The sequence below is a fragment of the Pteropus alecto genome, unplaced genomic scaffold (assembly GCF_000325575.1).
Source record: "Pteropus alecto unplaced genomic scaffold, ASM32557v1 scaffold87, whole genome shotgun sequence".
In the NCBI taxonomy this organism is placed as follows: domain Eukaryota; kingdom Metazoa; phylum Chordata; class Mammalia; order Chiroptera; family Pteropodidae; genus Pteropus; species Pteropus alecto.
In genome coordinates, this window is record NW_006443225.1 from 11,565,418 (window position 1) to 11,587,331 (window position 21,914).

General features: G+C 38.7%; 1 protein-coding gene across 1 annotated transcript in view; it reads left to right on the plus strand.

Moving 5' to 3' along the window:
* PREX2 (phosphatidylinositol-3,4,5-trisphosphate dependent Rac exchange factor 2) overlaps nucleotides 1–21,914 on the plus strand; it is a 182,301-nt gene that overhangs the window by 70,190 nt on the left and 90,197 nt on the right. The window contains exons 21-25 of the mRNA XM_015598604.1: nucleotides 4,136–4,272; nucleotides 6,632–6,752; nucleotides 8,774–8,958; nucleotides 11,178–11,339; nucleotides 21,239–21,458. Coding sequence (XP_015454090.1) covers nucleotides 4,136–4,272; nucleotides 6,632–6,752; nucleotides 8,774–8,958; nucleotides 11,178–11,339; nucleotides 21,239–21,458 — 825 coding nt within the window. The remainder of the gene's footprint in view (nucleotides 1–4,135; nucleotides 4,273–6,631; nucleotides 6,753–8,773; nucleotides 8,959–11,177; nucleotides 11,340–21,238; nucleotides 21,459–21,914) is intronic.

A 21,914-nucleotide genomic window follows, 5' to 3' on the forward strand; every position in this document is an offset into this window, starting at 1 on the left:
GGCAAATAATTATATTTTTTCAGTAATTCCAAGATGTGAGTTTTAAGGTTTAAGAATAATCTGTGTTGCTTTATAGCCTGTTGCTGTATGGTTACTTCATGCAGTCCTATAAATCATGTAGTTTTATAAAAATAAAATATATTTTAAATTAAATAATTTTAGTGATGAAAAACTTATGTTTATGTTTTTTTCTCATTTTGTTTTATGAGCAAATCAGCAATTGATATCTCTTGTTATTATATGTATTTTTAAATTTTATACTAATGCCAGTATTGTTTTAAGGGAATAACTGTTAGATCTCACACTGCCAAACACAGTAAATAACTTGCTGCTATAGCAAGAAGTGTAACTATCAGCATTTAAGAGACCACGTGTTTATCTTATCGAGAGATATCCATGCTTTTCATTACTGAGAAATGTAAAATGTAGAGCACCTTAATATGACCACCCAAACATTAGCCTGGAAAATCTCGAGAAGGCATTGCTGCCAGAATCAAACTTATCAAGACCATACTCGTTAGACTTTTATTAGATTATAAATTTTCTTTCATTCATGTGTGTATGATAAAAATGAATCTTCTTTTTCAAAAACTTGTCTTTTCATGTAGATTTTTAAACATATAGATTAATAGACATTTAAAACTTTTCCAACAATTCATTGATAATATAAAACTGAAATGGGATATATTTCATATCGAAATGGGATATTGATACATCAACTATCTTTATTTTTACGAAACCAGAAAGGTGTAAGTCACATTATTAGTACCATGAAATAACTGAAAACCCGAGTGAATCAAGTTGTACGTCTTTCCTACAATATCATTGAAAATGTCTTTTAAGGAGCAGGGTCTGTCTTTGGAACTTAGTGATGATAGTGTTGGCCCAAGTCTGGTCACTGAGCTTTTTGCTTCTGAAAAGCAAAAGTCTGAAACATTCATGTGCTTTTCCTTTCAGACGGATGTTAAATGAAAAGATATCATTCTGTGGTTTCTTTTTGCATTGTAATTTTACCATAAAAAAAAAAAAGTAGAAACTTCTTTTCCATTTTTGTTCTTCAGCCCTTCCCTGGCCACACACTGGTGTGTACCAATAACTGGAATTTCACCTTTGGAATCTAAAATGCCGCTATGCCAAGTTCTAACTACAATCTCTTGTTTTGGTTTCTTATCACTTTGAAATTCTCAGATTGTTTTCTCCTGGTCAGTTATATCCCTCGAGACGCCACTTCCTCCCTTGGCCAGCCTTATCCCCGTGGTGGGTTACTTTGGTCACTCTTGCCAGCGTCATCAAGATCCTCTCGTCTTTATCCCTCAGGTGCATCCAGGCCACCTCATTTCAGGCTCTTCCAGGCCAGATCAGCCTAATCACCTTCCTCACTCTTTCTCCCGAGTAACTAGAAAAAAAAAAACTAGCACGAATATGGAATTAGCGTCTTCCTAATTCACTGTGCGGTCTCTTACTGGGCCCACATTTCTACTCAGCAATCTTTTATGTGTCTCTGTGCAGCTCCCTCTTTTTCTTCTAGTAATTACCTCCCATCTCCTAAGATGAACTTCCTTCTTCACCTCACAGACACATTCAGGCTACCAGGTACAAAGGTCCCGGGGTCCCATACCCTTTTCTGCACATACCTTCCTGGTGGGTCACCATCACCAACTCGTCTCTCATCCTAGAGGAAGAGGCCTTTATCCTTTCTGGAGGTCGAGGTTAATCTCTTTACAAATGTTCTGGATCCCATGCCTTCAGATACTTCCTCTGGACTATTGCACCGTCAGACTTCCCCCGTCAGAATTTTCAGCCTTTTCTCTTTATTGGATTATGAGAGTATAGGTTGTAAACATGCTCGATTCTTTCCCGTTAAAATCAACAAAGAACCAAAAGCATCTGAAACTAGAACAGAAACACAAAACCTCCTTCTTCCTTGTTTTCTCCCCTAGATCCTTGCTACTCAAAGAGTGGTCCACAGACCTACAGCATCGGCAACACCTGGGAGCTGGTTAGAAATGCGGTCTCAGCATTTCTAGTCTCAGTCTCTCAGGACCTACTGAGTCAGAGTCTGTATTTTAATGAGACCTCCAGCTGATGTGTAGAGATGGCAAAGCTGGACGAGAAGCTCAGCTGCAGAATAATGCTCTCATAACTTATGTTCGTTATGGCCAAACTGGCTGAAATGCTGCCTGCGTTTTGGCCTGCCTTTCCTCACTTCCTGTTTGAATTTTAGCCCAGTGCTGTAGACAGCTCCTCCCACCTCCCACCCATGTCTCCAAAGTCTGTCTTATAACAGTTATTATGGACTTAACTAGAATATCACGGATAGTGATAATCCGAGTGTTAACTGAGCTTTCTCTGGCATTTGTTTAAACCGACCACTCCTGTTTGTTTAAACCATCCATCTCTTGATTTCTGAGAAGTCACTTTTCAGATTTTTCTCCTTTTCCTCCTCTGCCAGCTCTTTTCCTTATTGATGTCTTAACTGTTGGCACCCTCTTCCCTTCTCTGCCTTCTTGCTCTTCAGAAGCAATTTCACTGACCCTCTTTGCTGGGAATTCCTACATCTCTGTCTCCAGCCCACATCTCTTTCCCCAGTTCTATAGCCTAGATCAAATTGTTTATCAAACACATATACAAACATGAATTGTTTATCAAACACAAATACTTCTTCGGCACCTTAAAACTCAATATTATCCAACTGAACTTTTCCTCTGTTTTCTGAAGCTGCTTTACCTTCTGTATTCCCTCTTTATTTAAAATGACTCCATCTGCTCAGCCACTGAGTCCACGGGCATAGGGGTGACCCTGAGTACTGTGGCCTCGACATAAACTCCATCACCAAACATCAAATACTTGATCTTATTCTCCCCTTTGTAACTAATGCTATCTTAGTTCTAGCTTGAAAAATTGCAGTAAGTGCTGTGATTTTGATTTTTGACTTAAACTACAATGATCCATCCTCAATTTGGGGGGATTGTGCTACTTCTCTGCTTAAAAGTCTTAAGTGTTTTTCCTCTTCCATATTTAATAGTAAGATTCAGACTCCTAGGACTTTGCACACAGCAACCAAGAACTTCACAACTGGACTGCTGTGCTCTGTTCTCCAGGATCTCGTCATCCACTCCCATTCTAAGCTCAAAACAATTGCTTGTATGTTCCCAAATGTCCAGATTGTTTCTTGACTCAGTGGGTTTTTTTCAGGCTGTTCTTTCTGTTGGAAATGTTTCTCTCTGAATGAAGACCGTTCAATCCAGAAAAGCCACTTAATATTTCTGGGAATGAATTTTAGCGAGAAGAAAGTATATATTGTCTTCTTGATATGTTCTTCAAGACGTTTAATCATTCCTTCATGGGAGAATTTGCTTGTAAAGAAAGGCTTTTCTAACATAAGTGTTATAGTCATTTATATTAATTATATTCATCGTATTTATTAATGATGCTTTGTAAATGTTCACTTGCTCAGAATATCAAATAATAATAGTTGGAAGGTTCTGAAAATCTTAAGTCACTGCGTAGGATATGCCACTTCCATATTTAAGTTTATATCTATACAAAATAAATGATGGACAGTTGATACTATTTGATTAATTTTATTCTTCACTAATTCTCTGACCCTTTGTACCTATCCTGAGCTCTTATTTTTCTTAGCAAATCCAATCCTCTTATAGTTACTAATTGACTTATTTTTTTTCCCTTAAGACTTTCTTTTAATTGTTGGCATTTTTATAAAATGAAAATGAATACTATTTTAATTTTTAGAAATTTTTGTAAACTGAAGAAAAATAAATCAGCCACAAGTCTCTGGCTTTCTCATTTTGCCATTATACATGCATATTTAAAAAATTGGATTGAGCAGCCATTTGGAAGGAAAATAACTGATTGGCATTATAAAAGTTCCTTTACAATATCCCTTCAAATGAGTCTTAGGGAGGTGGGAAGATATCCTGTTACTCACGGTTTGAATGGCCAGTTAAAAAGCAGGAAAATTTTGAGAAGTCATTGCTATCATACCCAAATTCATCTAAAACATACTAGCTAGGTCTTTATTACATTTTGAAACTGCTTTCCCTATTACATATGGGATGAAACTAATCTTATTATTCAAATTGATTTTTGACACTGTTCTCATTTGCATTTAAAGGCACTGTAGCGGCAGCAGCTGGGCTTCACCCTGGGCAGTGCATTATCAAGGTGAATGGGATCAATGTCAGCAAAGAGACACACGCCAGTGTTATCGCGCATGTCACAGCCTGCCGGAAATACAGGAGGCCAATGAAGGTAAACTGCCTTTCAGCTGAGCTGAGTCTAATTGCAAACTTGCACAGAGACCCTAGGGACAAGATAGGATTCTGCCAGAGAATTTAAGCACAGCATTGTAAATCTCATCATGGCTGCTTTATCTGCATAATTACTTACCATCGATTATGTTTAAATGATTATATTTTGTTGTTGCAGGATTATCATGTGTTTAAAAAGTCTCTGGGGTGTTTTCATTTTCACCCTGTTATGGGTTTTCAAACAGCTGTTTATCAAACTGAAATGCAAAGGTTTAAATTGTTTTCTTGACCTTTGTGGTTGCTTTGGAATGTATAAGGGTCATCAAGGGTCATCCTGTGTCTGCATATGTGAATTATAAATGCTTCCAATGTTTGTTATTGGAATTTTTTAAAAAATAATAACTTGTGGGTTTTACAGGGTCTGCGATTGATTCTTGGATATATTTATTTAGGTAATTGAATTTAGTTCTGAAAAGAAAATACCAAAATGTACTTGTCGTTTTTGAAAATTTTAAGCATTGTCCTCTGATCCAGATTTCAAGTGCCATAGAAAAATAAAGTTACAATTCTAATATATAAGCAAAGCTTATTATCTTATGTAGAGTGACTATTGGTCTATAAGAGAAAAGCCTCTCGACTTAATCAACTAAATGCAAAAGGACTTGAAATGCAAACAATTTTAAAGGAGATTATTATTATTATTATTATTTTGTATTTTTCTGCATGCACAGTGAAATACTCTTTTCTGAATTTGAGACTATGAGTTTGTGTCCAAATCCGAAAGATGAATGGCTGTTTTCTCATAGGCCAGGACTTACACCGTGCAAAATACCAAACCTGCAAGAAAATACCTCATCAATTTTACTTACTCATAAGGTCAAACTAGCTTAGCTAATTGGAATTCACGCATAGATGCATAGGTTATTCTTGTTGATAGTAAGTAGGTTAATAAATATTTATTGAACTGTATTATTGAATGAATTTTTTTAAAGGACACTTCCGAAATGATCAAATCTTTCCCTTTCTATCAGAATTTTAATAAGTAGCCAAGTTGATTTGAGTTTTATTCCTTTTCATTTTTCCTGCCTGTCTTCTTGGAGAGGTGTTGATCAGTAAAATGATGAAGAAAAACAGTAAATGAACAGAAAGATTCACTAAATGAATCACATGCTCCATCAGGTATCCATTGCCACAAAGCAGATGGTTCCCCAGCGTGGTGGCTTCTAACAACCGTGACTGATTATTTCTCTTGATTCGGTGGGTTGATCAGGTGTGGGTTCCTGTGAGGGCTCTGACAGGTCTGCATTCTGCTGGGACCGACTGGACACTACGCCCCCTTGCTGGTGGCCTCTCTCTCCAGAGCTCCTGCCTGGGGCCTCCCTTCCAGTCTTCTTCTGCATGGCATCTGGGTTTCAAGAGGGAATACTACAAACTATCAGCTCTGTTTACGTCATGCTTGGTAATATCAGATCACATGATCAAGCCCAGAGTCAGTGTGGGAAAGAGCTACACAAAGGTGTGGATACTGGGGGTTGCAGGTCACTGGAGGCCACAATGGGTCACCTTGATGTGTTTGCCCAGATGTTAACTAGCATTTCAGTGATGCACGGCAATGTAATAATGCAACACAGTTGAGAAGTTAACAATATAGGAGGAAGATGAATAAAATAGTTTATATCACACTCCAGTAGTGCAATTCAGTTTATTGTCTTACGTAGGAAAAGTATAAACTTAAAGTAATACAAGCCTGAATACATTTATTTAGTAGCCATTTCATCTCTCATTTATCTAAATAAGCCTGGGACTGCTATTTCAGTTAAAATATAGGATAATTTATGAAATGGGGGATTAAAAGATAGTTACATTACTTGGGAATCCAAGAGATTGAAGATGTTCTAATTTTTTTATTTGTTTAATTCAAAAAAGCATTAAGCATATCAAAATACATGTAACTGTTAGGAGAGATTTTAAGTTGTTTGTACATTTATAGATGACCAATTCTTTGGAAGACCATTCATCTAACATTTACTTATTTAAAATGTAATGTATAATTTGTTTTAAGATATACATGAGGCATTTCAGCAAGACATTTAGGAAATGCATCTTATTTAAAAACAAATCTTTGGGAGATAAAGCTTCAAGCTTTAAAAAGTCAATTTGTTGAACAATCTGGTTGCCATTGACTTCCTGTTAGTTTCTAATGTTAATTTTCTTTCTCTTTCAAGTTTTATGATTTTTTTAAACAAAGTAGAAGAATAAATAAGATTGCCAACTCTCCTTCCAGAGCAGGTTTATGAAGTGGATATGCATTTTAGGAAGCCCTGAGCCCTCTGAGGTCTTTTTCCCTTTCTTATTTCCAGCAAGATTCCATTCAGTGGGTTTATAATAGCATTGAGAGCGCTGAAGAAGACCTTCGACAAAAGTCTAACTCCAAATCCCCTGGGGAGGAAGCCGGGGATGCCTTTGACTGCAAAGTAGAAGGTGAGTTCCTTTTTTTTCTCCTCATTTGCTTATAGTATTCTTTTTCAATGTGCCAATGCCTGATCTCAATTATTAAAAGTCCTGTATGTTCAAACCACTTTTTTAAGTCGTTATTACTGATAGACTTCACGTTAAATGCATCAGTAATAACTGCTAACAGCTAACATGTAAGAGCTACTGCACTTTGTTAATCACTTTATTAAGTGTTCGATGTGGATTATCCCATAAAGTCATCAAAAAAAAAATCTCATAAAGGTATGATTATCATCATCTAAATTTAATGAGAGAGGAAATTGAGGCCTATGTAGGTTAAGGGAGTGGCCCAAGCTGGTAAGTGGGGGAATGAGGATTCAAACCTGTTATACAGTGTGTATCCTTGTTTTGAGTTTAGATGTAGTGTAGACCTTCCTACTCCAAAGTGGTCTGCAGACCAGCAGCAGCAGCATCCCCTGGAGCAAGACAGAGATGCAGAATCTCACCCCACCAGGGATCTACTCCACTTTAACAAGATCTGATCTGTATGCACACTAGGATTTGAGAAGCCCTAGGTTAGGTCCATAGTTTCTTTGGAAATACCTTCTTGAATCCAGTAATTTTACCATATCGTATGTAACATTGACAACAACGAAAGAGGCAAACTGATCATGTGAAGGTGAGAAGAAGAGAGAGAGATCTTTGGATAAGGACTCCTGTCATTCTATTTTCTCGGCGAAGCAAATCAGCAGATTGCTATATTCAGTACTTCTTTGCCAAGGGTGAAGGGATCAAGGCAATTACATTTATGCTCGCATTTGACAAATGCCTCGAATTATTGTTTCAAAACTTTTCCACAGAAGTCCTTGCATCCTCTCTCCCGTTTTCCTGGTATCTTTCCGCTCACATATTTGGTAGGGACTCTGCGCGTCTTTATTGTAGTTTTAAGTTCTTCCAAATCAGCACAGCTGGAAAGTTCCCTGTACACACTGCTCAAATGGGGGTAGTTAGGAGAAGCCGTTTTCCCTGAACACTGGGTTCATGGACAGAATTAAGAAATATTCAGCCTCACTGGAGCGATAAGGTGGTGCTGATAAATCAACTCTCTTATTTATTTAAACCAGGAAGAATCTCAAGACTTTATCCTGTGGCTTTTTTTCTCAGTTAAAGTTAGTTTTTGCTAATCATCATGGGGGCCACAGTGAAAGGCAGAACGGCTGGATGAGGTGCTCTGGAAATTGATTTCTAGCTGCTTTGGACTTAATTATTTTAAAGTTAACCATCATTCTGCTTTTGCCTATTTTATATTTGTTGTTTCTGTTATTCTAGAACTTGTTTTAAATCTACTAGTATTCTATTTTTCTTTATTTAATATTTACTGTTTGGTTTCTCAACAGTATCTTACTTGAGATTTTAGGGTTTTTTTTTTGTTTTGCTTGTTTGTTTGTCTGTTTGTTTTTGTTTTTCTACCAGCTGACTAATTGTAGGCCAAAACCTATAAGAAGACATTCCAGATGGAAATGTTATTATAGTGAACGATGACACATTTTCTCAATGAGCTATCTCTGGAAGATACTGTTTGGGAAAATTCAGGCACCCTCTCTGCTAAAAAAAATTATTATTGCATCTCTTTTCTGCTTCTTCAAATGGCTTTATGTATTTATTCTCTTTTGAGAAAATATTCATTTAATGTTTAAGGCAGTCTTAAGAATTCTGACTTTACTTTCATGCATGCTTTTAATGAGAAAATATAAAATTGTATGTATAATGTTTATAGTGATATAAATAGGCATACATATGTTTCAGAAATCAAAATGAATGTGCAAAGACTAGTCATGTTACAGTGGTGAGATTTGCATCACTCGAACATATTTTTTTAAATGTTCTTAGTTTTTAAAATGGTAACAAGGATAGATGCTTCATTTAGCACATCGGATTTAGCCATCCTCTAAAAAATTCTTTAAAAATTATTCGAAGAGACTCAAATTATTCGAGAAGACTAACAAACCCCTCATGAATTTGCTGAACTCAAATTGTCTTTATTCTAGAGGTCATTGACAAGTTCAACACCATGGCCATCATCGATGGGAAGAAGGAGCACGTGAGTCTGACGGTGGATAACGTCCACCTGGAATACGGGGTCGTGTATGAATATGACAGCACAGCCGGGATAAAGTGCAATGTGGTGGAGAAGATGATCGAGCCCAAAGGTTTCTTCAGCCTCACTGCCAAGGTAAGCGATTCTGGGAAACAAACTGAAACCCTCCTTCACCCCACCTTAACAAATGTAAATAGTGTGTGTTTTAGCTGTCACTCCATTCAAACTCCTTTTCTTTTTCTCTTTTCCCGGAGTTACTCAGTATATATGTACAGTTGTCCTTTTTACTGATCTCTTTGGAAGTATTAAGTCAGATGGGACTCGAGCCCACACAAGTGTTAGTTGATCTGGCAAAGGCTCCTCTGCATTTAGTAAGTCTGCTGTATTTGTTAATTCCATATCATGTATACATTTCAGATGGTTTTCATGACGGGTGGTGCTTTTCCTAATGTACCATAATCCTCTGAAGAGTATTTGAAGTCATGAAATACATTATAAGAACTTTCAGATGCTGCAGGTCTCAAGTTTATTTCATAAAATTTCATAAAGCTTAGAGATTGGTTATGAATAGATCCTCAGACATTTGTGTAATTCTTGGTAGTAAAGGATCTCATCCTTAGTCTTTAGTCTAAAGCAAGGTAGGGAGGGAGCAAGTCTTCATCCAAATGGATAAACCATGTAGGAAGGAAGAGGCGATCCTGTGCTTGGTTTTCACGATCCTTCCACAAGCGAAATGGATCAGACTCCTACGGGACCCGCCACAGGTCAAAACTTTAGTGTTTCATCTGCTTTTATATCACCCTGCGAGGATTCAGGTATTCCAAGTAAGAAATAATGACATATAGCTTTGCCACCTTTATTTCTTCATCTCAATTCTTGTTTCGAATATGTATAGTTGAGATCGACTTAGCATGTATTTTTAAAAATTTTAGTGGGAGAAAATAATATAGAAACATAAATATACTATTACCAAAATAATTTTATGTTTTTTTTTGTATTCTGGAAGTCGACTTTAAAAAAAAAAACCATTGTACCACTATATATATGTACATATACACATATACACACACACACAGAATCTGTATGTTAAAAATACAACTCTTTCTCAACTACGCTATACTATTGAAGTGGATCCACATAGGAGTTTATGACCAAGTTATTGGAATTATTTTATCTCATTTTTCTAGCTGTTTTAAATTTGCAAAATCATACAGGTTATTTTACATAAGACAAGTACATAAATTAGTATTCCAATGATTTCCATTTCATACGTGAAGAAAAGAAAGTCAAAGAAATTAAGAAATTTAATCAAGATCCCGCTGCTAATGGTAAAGGGAGCTCTAATTTTTAAACCAGTAGTTAAACAAATAACTCACACTCCATATTTTGCAAGACAGGGAGGTGGCGGTGGTGAGGGAGTTCATAAACGCAGCATGTATACGTTCCTCACACAATGGTATAAAAATGTCAGGTACGGTGTAATCCTTATGATCTTTGAACAGTCATAAATGCTGCATGTAAATACGACACATAAATAATTCTCAATTCACTGGAAATTCTCAGTGATGTAGGATGTGTGCTCACACACACACACACACACACACACACTGCCTTATAATTGATTCAAATAGCCAAAGGATTTATTAATTGAATACATCATAGGATGCTATGCCTTATAATTGATTCAAATAGGCAAAGGATTTATTAATTGAATACATCATAGGATGCTTTTATCACATACAGCTCAGACACTGCAAGGAACATTGATTGTTACTTTAGCAAGAAAACTTGTGTTTATTCAATACTTGCTAAATGCACTCTCTGCACTGGGCTCTTGGTAGCAAGAAAGGAGGGTATTCTGTGGTTTTCCTTAGTTTTTGTTGTTCTACTATCAAATTGAGAAAAAAAATGTTCTGAGTAACTCTAACTGAAATATAGGCACTGTGTTCCCACATCAGAGTGTACTGGTTTATCCAGCAGGGAACTTAGGAGTCTACTCACCTCCCTCAGGCCTTTTCTAGCCAGCAGAAGGTAAGACGTGAGATGACAAACACACAAGTCCATCATTTCCCTGAAGTTTTACTGAACACAGAAACCCCAGGCAGCTAAAAGCAGAGCATTGTCGGGGGCCACCTTGTGCTGTGGGACCGTGAAAATTTTGACTAACTTTGAAGGTTTTATTTTCTTGTTCTGTTTTGCGTGTGTCTTTGTGCGTGTGTGTGTGTGTGTGTGTGTGTGTGGGGGGGCCACCTTGTGCTGTGGAACCGTGAAAATTTTGACTAACTTTAAAGGTTTTATTTTCTTGTTCTGTTTTGCATGTGTCTTTGTGTGTGTGTGTGTGTGTTTCACTACAGATTCTCGAAGCCCTGGCTAAAAGTGATGATCATTTTGTACAAAACTGCACCAGCCTTAACTCTTTAAATGAAGTGATTCCTACTGACCTTCAGAGTAAATTCAGTGCCGTTTGCAGTGAAAAAATCGAGCACATATGTCAGCGAATATCCAGTTATAAAAAGGTAAAAGTTCTAAGTATATATTTTACATGGAATCATTATTTAAATGTCAAATTCAATTCAGTTCCTGATTTTTTTTAACTTATGTGTGCACTAATTTTTTAAAATAAAGATCACATTCATATATGAGTTACATGAAACATTTTGGAGTTTTAAAATACCTTTGAATCTGTTATCTTATTTGATCTTTGCAAACTTGTAAGCTAGTCATTATTCCACGTTTTCCAAATATAATAACTGAGGCTTAAAGAATTAAATGACTTATTTGCAATAGACAGAGTTGGAATTTGCATCCTGGCCACCTGATTCTGAAGTCAAACTTTTAAGTTATGCCATAGTTCTTCTTCCTCTCTTCTTTCAGCACCTGGGAACAGAGCTATCAATCATAACGTGCACAGAACACAGGCTGTTTTAAATCGATTGTTTCATTTGTCTGACATATTTCTTGAGCACCTTTTATATGCCAAGCACTGTTCGTGGTACCCGGAATTCGGTAGCGAGAGAGAGAGAGGATCTTTCATGGTGCTTACATTTGAGTAGAGAAGCAGCAAAGAAGCAAATAAATGTCTTGAAGCGGGGGGTGGGGTCAGGGGTGGGGTGGGGGTGGGAATCAAATATTGAAAACATTTGAGGAAATCAAAACAGGGAGAGTGGTGGGAAGTACCATGATGGAATGAATGCCAGACTGGGGGCTAGAGGAAGCCTCTTAGAGAAAGCTGTGTCTGAATGACAAGTGGGACTCTTCATTTACATCGGAGAGGAAAGCACCCGGGTTGAAGTAACCAATGGTGAAGAGGCCCCAGAGCAGAAAGAAGGCCAGAGTGGACGGGGAGAGTGGCCAGGCGTGAGGTCAGAGGCTTGGGCAGGGACCAGCAGGAAGAGCTGTAGAAGCTTGGTACCTTTTGGAACTTTTGAAGGAGTTTGGATTTTCTTCGTACATCGATGAGAAGCAATTGGAAGCTTTTAAACAGGGGGTGACTTCATACAATTTAGATTTTTGAAAGATCATGCTGGCCCCTCTGAAGAAATGGCTTGCAAGGGCAGAGAGACGAGTAGGAAGCCATTGCAGTAGTCCCGTGAGTGACGGTAGCTTGGACTCTGGTGAAGATTCCAAGGAGATAGAAAATTAGACAGATTTGAGAATATATTTTAGTGGTAAAATTATTAGAAATTGATCTCTAAAATATCTTATAGTAGGTTTTAATTTTTTCTGTTTATATCAATAGGAGACTAGCTAATTAAATTATTTTCCTTAAAATGAGGCTGGTTGCTAAAATTTGGTACCACCATACTAGGAAATATTATTTATCTCAATGTTTACCAATATGAGTTAATTGTATATATTTTATATTCCTGATATAGTACATAAAAGATAAGCCCATATAGCCCATATTTGTCTGTGTGAGAATAGGGAAATGCGTGAATGGATACCCAAGGGACCTCAACATTGGGTACCTCACATAGAGCAGGACATAGAGAAGAGAGATCATTCTATTTTCCTTTAAGCCCTTTCTATAACGTTTGGCTTGTTAAGTTGTGTACGTATTGCTATTGTAATTTCTTAAATTCATTCACATGAGGAAAATTATTTTCAAGATTGCTGCTTAACTGTCACATCTGCTAATCCTCTTTCCATGATTGCTGGACTCAGTTCACCTATTTGAGTTTGGAATAGATTCCATGAACATGCTTTGCTGAAGTTGAAAGACAGAAGGTTTCCTTTTAATCTCTCCTGTCTCTATAAGATGTGACCATACTTTGAAGTAAAATTTAAAAGCTCTAAACAAATGCAAAATAGTATTCCCTTCTGAACACATTTTGAAAAGAGAACATTCTACTTCAGAGATGGATCTGTATAAGGTGTGATGGGTACAGGCATATTCTGGTTATCAAACATGTCACTGAGTGTGTGTGTCATTTTCTTTCTTTTTTTGATTTTCTTTGTGCTTCTCTTTATTCATACAACAAAAGCAGTGGAAGTAGCTTAAAGAAATACACCTGGACCAAGGTACACTATGTAAATAAAGGTGAAACACTGGGACCAGTGCATATTAGGTACAGTATTGATGTAGGTGCTCTAAGAAGGACCAAGATAACTCAGGCTTAATTGAGATGGAAGCTTTATTTTTCGCTCATGTGGAAGTCCAACCTGGTAGGAATCCAGTGGAGTGGGGCTTGACGATCATCTAGGGATCCTTCTATAATTTTGCTTTCCCCACTAGGATATTACCCTCTTCTGCAAGGTCAAAGTTGGCTCGCCACCACCGTGTCTAAGTTACAGACCCTCAGAAGGGGAAAGAGGAAGCGGAGAGTCAAGAGTTTCTTTTTGCCGATGTGAGCCAGAAGTTGTGCACTCACTCTTGTTAGTCATTTAATGAAAGAGAGGCTGGGAAATGCAATCTCAAAGTGGGCATCCACATACCCAACTAAGACCCAGGGTATTTTATTATTAAAAGGAAGAAGGAGAGAATGGATACTGAAGGAAAATTAACAAGTAAATTTATAGGTAAATCTATATTAGAATTGATGGTATAGACCACCAAAGAAGAAGGGTCATAGATAAACAGGTCCTAAGACTCTATTTGGTTGCTCGAGTGAAATATTATATTTGAACTTCGGTTTCCTAATGGCCAAAATAAAAAGGGAAACACAGTCTATTACATATTTATCAGCACCCCTGTGATATACACATGTTAAGAGAAGCAAAGCTGTTCTTGGACTGAGTTCTAAAAGAAACCTCTCATATTGGATTTCAAAGAGGCAACGCCAGGTTACAGACCCTCAGAAGGGGAAAGAGGAAGCGGAGAGTCAAGAGTTTCTTTTTGCCGATGTGAGCCAGAAGTTGTGCACTCACTCTTGTTAGTCATTTAATGAAAGAGAGGCTGGGAAATGCAATCTCAAAGTGGGCATCCACATACCCAACTAAGACCCAGGGTATTTTATTATTAAAAGGAAGAAGGAGAGAATGGATATTGAAGGAAAATTAACAAGTAAGTTTATAGGTAAATCTATATTAGAATAGATGGTATAGACCACCAAAGAGGAAGGGTCATAGATAAACAGGTCCTAAGACTCTATTTGGTTGCTCGAGTGAAATATTATATTTGAACTTCGGTTTCCTAATGGCCAAAATAAAAAGGGAAACACAGTCTATTACATATTTATCAGCACCCCTGTGATATACACATGTTAAGAGAAGCAAAGCTGTTCTTGGACTGAGTTCTAAAAGAAACCTCTCATATTGGATTTCAAAGAGGCAACGCCAGGAAATGGCAGGGCAGTGCCCATAAACATATCCTCTCAAAAGAAGCAGCTATTTGTTTTGTGTGGCAGATATCTTTAATGCACTCTATAATGAAAGCCCATGGAGTAGGTCAAAAACTCAAGCAAATTTTTTGCAGGATGAGGCAGGAAGAATAGGGACATATTTACTAAATGCATACCTTTTATACAGTCAATATGAGCTTAAGTTGCTTAACTTAGGATGCCTGCCCTCCCACACTTACAATTTACTTTGGAAGAAAGGTCAAAATACATGAAGTTAGGATTAATAATACTGACTATGGTTGGACATGCTGGCATGCCACACCCTGATCTATAAGATGGTGCTCCTTGGAGTTATGTGGCACACAATAGTTTGTGGTATTCTACTACAGGTATCAGGCATTGCACGAGATATTTTATAGTATGCATGTGCTGTATAATCTTACTAACAAAGTGATATGAGACGCATTGTTTATTTCACTGATGAAGTGATGTAAGCTCTGAGTGGTCAAGTAACTTGCCCAAAGGCACACAGCTGGGAATAGCAGGGGAATTTGAACCTTGCTCCCTTTTATTCTAAAGCAGGTTGTTTCTTGTTTACCTGTATTGACACTGTACTGCACAGTTTATGTGCTAAACAGTATGCATCTGACTACAAGGGCCATCACATTTCAGGAAAGGGGGAACTATTGTGGATCAAGTAGTCAGCAAATGCTAGATGCTATAAGCTGCAAAAATTAGAAAGATTTATCAGAGTGAAAAGGAGAGATGGCACTCGAGTAAACAGATATTGTACGTGAAGGCATAGATGTGGGCACGAGGTTGATCTTATCCATGAAGAATTGGAGGGGAGTTTGAGTTGAGGGCAATGAAAAAGACAAAACTGACAAAATCAGATTTGTCTGTAAATTGCAAGTCGATGGTGACTCGAACTTGTCGGGAAGGAGAGAAAAGGATCGATTCAAGCTATGTGTAGGAGATAAAATAGATACAGCTTTGTGATGAATTGGTTATGGCGGATGAAGATGGTGTCGTTCCCTGGTTTCTCACAAAAATACAGTTTGCGATAATCTAAGGAATGTGTGTCGTGGGTGATTAGAAGGAAAAGGTATAGGGTTTTCCCCCCAGATGTTGGGGATTCTCAGAAACACCATTCTGGTGAGTACAAAATGCCTTCCATTGATTTCCTCAGAAATAATTGGGAGCCTGGGAAGCTTAGAAAGCAGAGATGGAGCGTAATGGGCAGTGATTTTAGATGGTAAAAATAATGACACTGAATTATGGAAAGCTCTCGTACCTACGTTATTATTTGAACTTTGAAACAGCCATGCGTACTGAATACTCTTAGCCCGCTTCTTTCTCAGGGAGATTGAGAATTCGCTTAAGGTCACATAGCTGGCAAGTGGCAGACTAGGTATCAGTCCTATGAAATGCTCTTATTTTTATTTTTAATTTAGAAATAAAAAGAAACTTGGAGTCATCTAAGATGTAAGTGCTTTAAAGGGTTTCCTTTTCATCTTCCCTTCTTGTTCATAAGCATATTTAGAATAACTGGCTATCTTTCTCATTAGATAGAGAAACCAAGAGAATATGTCAAGAATCTTTTCTATTTGAACAAAATTCAGGCACCTAAGATAATAGCATTAATAGGTCTTGTAAGGTTAGCTCTGTTTGCATATGAAATACATATCAACAGAAACTACAGCCTTTGTGAATATTTATTTTTAATTTCCACATATTTACTTTTAAAATATTATTGGTCACAGATGAAGGCTTCAAACACTCCTCTTTTTGTAAAATAAAATGTATCCATAGAAACTAAAATTTCAAAGGGGCTGGCTTGCCTTTATTTTGACTCTAAAAGTTTTAGATGTTAAAAATAGAAATCCGTGGATTTCTACGTTTTCTGTAGCCAGGCTGCAGTAATCTTAACTGATTTCACAGCCAGTTGTCCAGACCACATGTGTTTGTCGACACAGATATGAGAGAAGTCCACGCCTTCCTGGAGACCTGCATGAGTCCTCAGCAGGCCTTTAATTTCTGGAGCGGGATGGGTGGGTGAGCCAGGTGTAAAACTGCCCTGTGTGGAGGAATGTTCTCCCCTGAAATTGTCCTTGAAACCCTTTTTAATTCAGTCTTCTGTTTTAGAATACTTCCTTCCATAGTTGGGCTTCTTTGGGGGTATTTGGGGCTACTTCCTCCATATACACATTTCCGGAGCTTTAAAGGGAGACTTCCTGTTTCTGCAAAAATATTACAGTGAGGAAGCAAAGTCTTATTTTGACTATTCCAAGTACCTTTAGCTATTAATGTCACATAATCTTCAAACTGATTTATGGATTGGGAGAGTTGTGGGTAGAATTTCTCCCCATGTCCCTGTTTTCTGATCTAAACTTTTCAGAACTCCATGCCAGTGGGTTTTACACTTAATCGAGAGGGAGGCTCTCTGTAAAAGAGATAAAAGTAATAACCGAATTATGGAAAGCTATGTTTCATTTAGACTTTTAGTCAAGTGACTATAATCGGATTTAAATGTGTTGTCATGTTCAAAAATACATGAATGAACTACCAATGCATTAAAAACCTGAAGTTCCATTTCCAAGAATTACTTTTTCCTATCAGTATACAAATATGCTTTAGTATTATCTATATTAAAAAATAAATATTTCCCTGGACCGCCCCCATACACCTCTCTATCTATTGTGCCATTTCTTTGATCTCCGTCCTGAAAAGAGCTACCTGTACCTGCTTTCTTTACCTTCTGTCTCCGTCACCTTTTTTAACCCACTCAAGTTGGGCTCTGATCTCCTCCTCCACATAACCAAAATGGCTCTTCTTAAGGTCACCGATGACCTATACTTTGCCAAAGCTCATTCGCTGTTGTCATCATATTTCTTGTTTTAGTGGCATCTGATGCAATTGACCTTGTACCTCTCTTTAGCAGTTTTTTGTGACACACCTGTGCCCAGTGTTGTCCTTTCTTGGTGGCTCATTCACAGTGTCCTCTGCTGGTTCTTCCTTTTCGCCCCAACCCCTTCATGCGTCAGAGTCTCAGGGCTCATTTGACCCCACCGCTTGAGTCTAATAGATATTGCAGACTTAACATGTCAAAAACAAACTCCTAATTTCACACCTGCACAGTCTGCCATGTCCGTTGTTTTCTCTTTCAGAATTGGACCCCTCCTCTCAGTGCTTAGTCTAGAAGTCTTGAATGCATTCTTCTCTCCCCTTTCTGTCACACCATTCCCTTGGCTCTTCCTTAAAAATATGCATCCTTTTCTCGATGCTTCCATTCCTGACAGTCTGTATAGGGTGAGCCGCCATCGCCTCTCCTGTATCTGGTCTTCCTGCTTCCGCCCTCGCCCACCTACAGTCTGTTCTGCATGGCTGTGAATCTCAGTCACGGTAAAGGCTAAGTCCTTGCAATGGTCTCGGAGGTCCTCCATGATCTGTTCTTTCCCTCCACCCATTCTCTCTCCTGTGCTGTCTCCCCTCCCCTCCCCCTCACTTTCTGCTCCAGCCACATTGGTCTCCTTGATGCTCACCGACCATACCACCCTTGGGCTTTTTGTGTTGGACATCTCCTCTGCCAGAATGGCTTCTCTTCCAGCTATCCACATCCCCGACTCTCCCTTCCTTTGAGATTTCTTTTAAATGTCAGCTTCTCTGTGAGTCCTGCCCTGACCGCTCCAAACGCAATCGACAAGTCATTCTTCACTTTGCCTCTGAAGCTCCCAACCCGCTGACCTGCTCTGTTTTGTTTTGAATTGCACCTGTCATCTTCTAACATGAGATAATTGACTTATTATGTTTGCCGTTTGCCTCTCTCCTTAGAATGTAACCTCTCAGAAGGCAGGAATCTTTGCTTCATTGACTGGGCTTCCCAGCATGGCTGGTGCAGGGAGCCCCAGATGTATCATTGTCGGATGAATGAATAAAGGCGCTAATAAGCCTGGCTGTGGCTGTGCTATCCAGGATGGGTCTAAAGCACCATCTGTTTCTACTCACCGCCCCCCACACCCTGTACATTGTTTTATGCAAAACGACAATTTTTATTTATAAAAAAGAACTCTTTTGTCTTTCCTTGTGAACTTCTCCAAAGTGGGTTAATGAGCTCAGTGTTCCATTTGATGTTGCTAAAAAGATGCCAGGTTCGTGTTCACAGGGCCATTTACTACTACATGGCCCAGTCACGGCGTTGTCTTTGCACATACCTCAGTCAATACAAGAACTGTACCTTCTTCATTATAGGTTTGCATTACAGAAAGATCTCATAAACATTTATAGGAGGGCACACATGCTGGGAACACATTTTTGATCTTTCAAATGTATTCATCACATTTCCAGGACCCACGACTGTGGGGTCTCTCCAGCCCTGACCCCCTCTCCTAGGGACACCCCAGGATGGAAGACAGCAGTGTTTTCATAAGGCTCTTCCTTCTCCAAGAGAGGCTCTTAGCAAAGAAGTTTCCTCTCTGACACTTATTCTTTCAAAAGAGGTCAGCTGCCTTTAGACTTCTGGTTCCACACCCCTCCTGAGTGTGTCGGGAGGGAGAGAGGGCTGTGCGCATAGGCGAGAAGCTCTGGGGACCGGTGTCCCTGGAAAGGGAGTCTCCCCCTTCTCCCGCCCCCCGAACCCCACAGCAACGCTTCATTACATTTTCTCTTCACTTCTCAGCACCTATCAAAATTTCCAGTTTTCTGGCTATTATAATTATTATGTAATTGTATATACATATAGTTATACCTATTTATACAGATATGTTACACATAACTGTAATAATTGCTATGACAATAACATTGTTTGCACCTGTGTTGCCTACGAGACCACAAACTCCATGGGGGCATTTCCAGTATTCAGCACCGGGCCTGGAATAGACGCTTCTCTTCATATTTTTGAATGAATTGATATTGGCTACAGTGAAAGAAGGCAAGAGAAGAGTAACCGCCTGCTGTGGCGATGGTGCGACCAAAATCAGTTTGTGTACCTTTCTGCGGGAGCCTCATCTGAGACTTCTGTCTCGCATCTGCAGTGAAAAAGAACCTTTGACTGAGAGTTTATAGTACTATCAGCTCTGTTAGGAATTTTGTTGATAGCGTGCTGCATTTCAATTCAGTTCCATTTAGATCCTACCGTATGCCAGCACTTTTCTGAGCTAGATAGCTTCTGACATGTGATCTGAAAACACAGTTTAATATACAGGTAAGTTCGTATTCTAATGGTGAGCTTATATTTCTAAGATGTGATTTTCGATGTCACATCTTTATTCTTGAAGTTAACCTAGAAAAGTTAGATGGTACACAGTCATAGTCTTAATTTTTATTTTTTTCAGTGGCCAAATTACAACTCTACTAGTAGAATAAATAGACAAGATCTGCTTATAGTTTTCAAGCAATAAAAGAGCATAGAGCTGATTTAATCCATATCCCTTATTTTACTAAAAATGATAAAGACGGTGATTTCCCAGCATCGCATCCGTTATTAGGATGACATAACTACAGCACAGGGTGCTGGTGGCTCTCAGTCCTTTGTCTTGGAAACTGGAATCCAGTTTAACTCTGTGAGATGCCTGTTTATGATCCATAAGACAGACATAGCATTATTACTCTCATGGGGGTCACCATCTGCTAAGGGAGCTACAGATAAGAAAAATTTTCATAATTATAAGGAGGATTACAATGTGCTGTGACTTAGCACCTAACCAGAGAAATCAAACCTGGACCAGGGCCTGGGGAAGGCCTCTTGATGGTTTTATAGAACCTGAAAATGCATAAGAGGAAGTTTGGCGATAAGGGAAGGACATCCGAGGCACTCCGAGTCGTGCACACAGACTGAGTAGATGACGTGTGAGAGGAACTGCGGGAAGGCCGCAAGGGCACAGCGTTCGAGGGGAAGAGAGCTTGAGATAAATGGGCTAGGTGCGGATCAGACGCTGGGCAGCTATACAGACCGTGGCAAGGCTTAGATGCATTCGGATTGCAAGATTGCTTAAGTGGAGCGGCCGTCCTTGGAAGTCATGTGAATCCTTTGAGCATCACTTTATTCTCAATGGCACAAAAGCAGAGTGCACACCAGTGCTCAGGCCGATTCCAACCCCAGTGCTCAGCAGAGCTGAGCAGAAGGTGGGATTCTGTCATCTTGTCATTCTGCCACGCCTTGTCTAACCAGCTCACAGACGTCAGGTTTGGATTGGGTTGCTGACAGTGTTTGGAATAATCCATCTTCTTCCACCCCTGACCTGACAGGTACCCTATTCTGCCACCTTGTGTCGCTTTAAAGATCGAGGTCCTATATTGGTGTCCTGGGACACCGATTTCTCTGTCAGACTCTCAGTTGCTAGGAGTCTGTGAATTTGAGTCCTAGTAAGTGGCATTGGTTACTTGAATTCATTTCTTTTAACTTACAATCAAAGTTTCAAAGGAATCATATGCATTTGCTGTCTATGTTGCTTTGCTTTATTAAGAATGTGGGGATTTTAAAATATCAATTTAATTTCTAACCACTTATCATTTACTTCACTCATTCCAGTTGACATGATTTATTTTTCTTTGGATCTTGCTATGAACGATGGAGAAGGGAAATGTTTTGAGTTATCACTGTGTGTTCAACTGCTTTTTATTTCTTCTTTAATTTACAGTTTTCTCGTGTACTAAAGAATCGAGCCTGGCCCACCTTTAAACAAGCCAAATCTAAAATCTCCCCACTACACAGCAGTGATTTCTGCCCTACCAACTGCCATATCAATGTGATGGAAGTCTCTTATCCCAAAACATCGACCTCTCTGGGGAGTGCATTTGGTGTTCAGTTGGATAGTAGGAAGCACAATTCTCATGATAAAGAAAACAAATCTGAGCAAGGTACGTTGGTATGTTAGCTTCTGAAACTATATCAGATCGCGAAAAGTAATTTAGCAATCAGAACTGTTCCCGCAGATTCCTGGTGCGTAAGCAAGTCTGAACTTTTATAAAGAGAGTTGTTTTTTTTTTTTTTGTAGGGATTCCTCCCTATAATCATTTGGATAATTATGCATAAGTGTTTATAGAGGGAAAATGCAGTTATTACACATGTGATAGGCACAGCTCATCCTCCTGTTCGTCTGAAATGGCCCTATAACCATGAGATACATTCAGGGAAGCAGCTGCAAGAGATGCATGAGGTCGTTCTCTACCATCACAGCAGGGTGTGGGATTGAACTGTATTCCTAGCTTTTAATCACAATTCCCCATCAGCTTAAATTAAATTAAATTCAGCATTGGCTTGGCAGTTTATTTTCCGTAAGCCTGGACCTCTAAAATGAATTGTACTGGATTGTT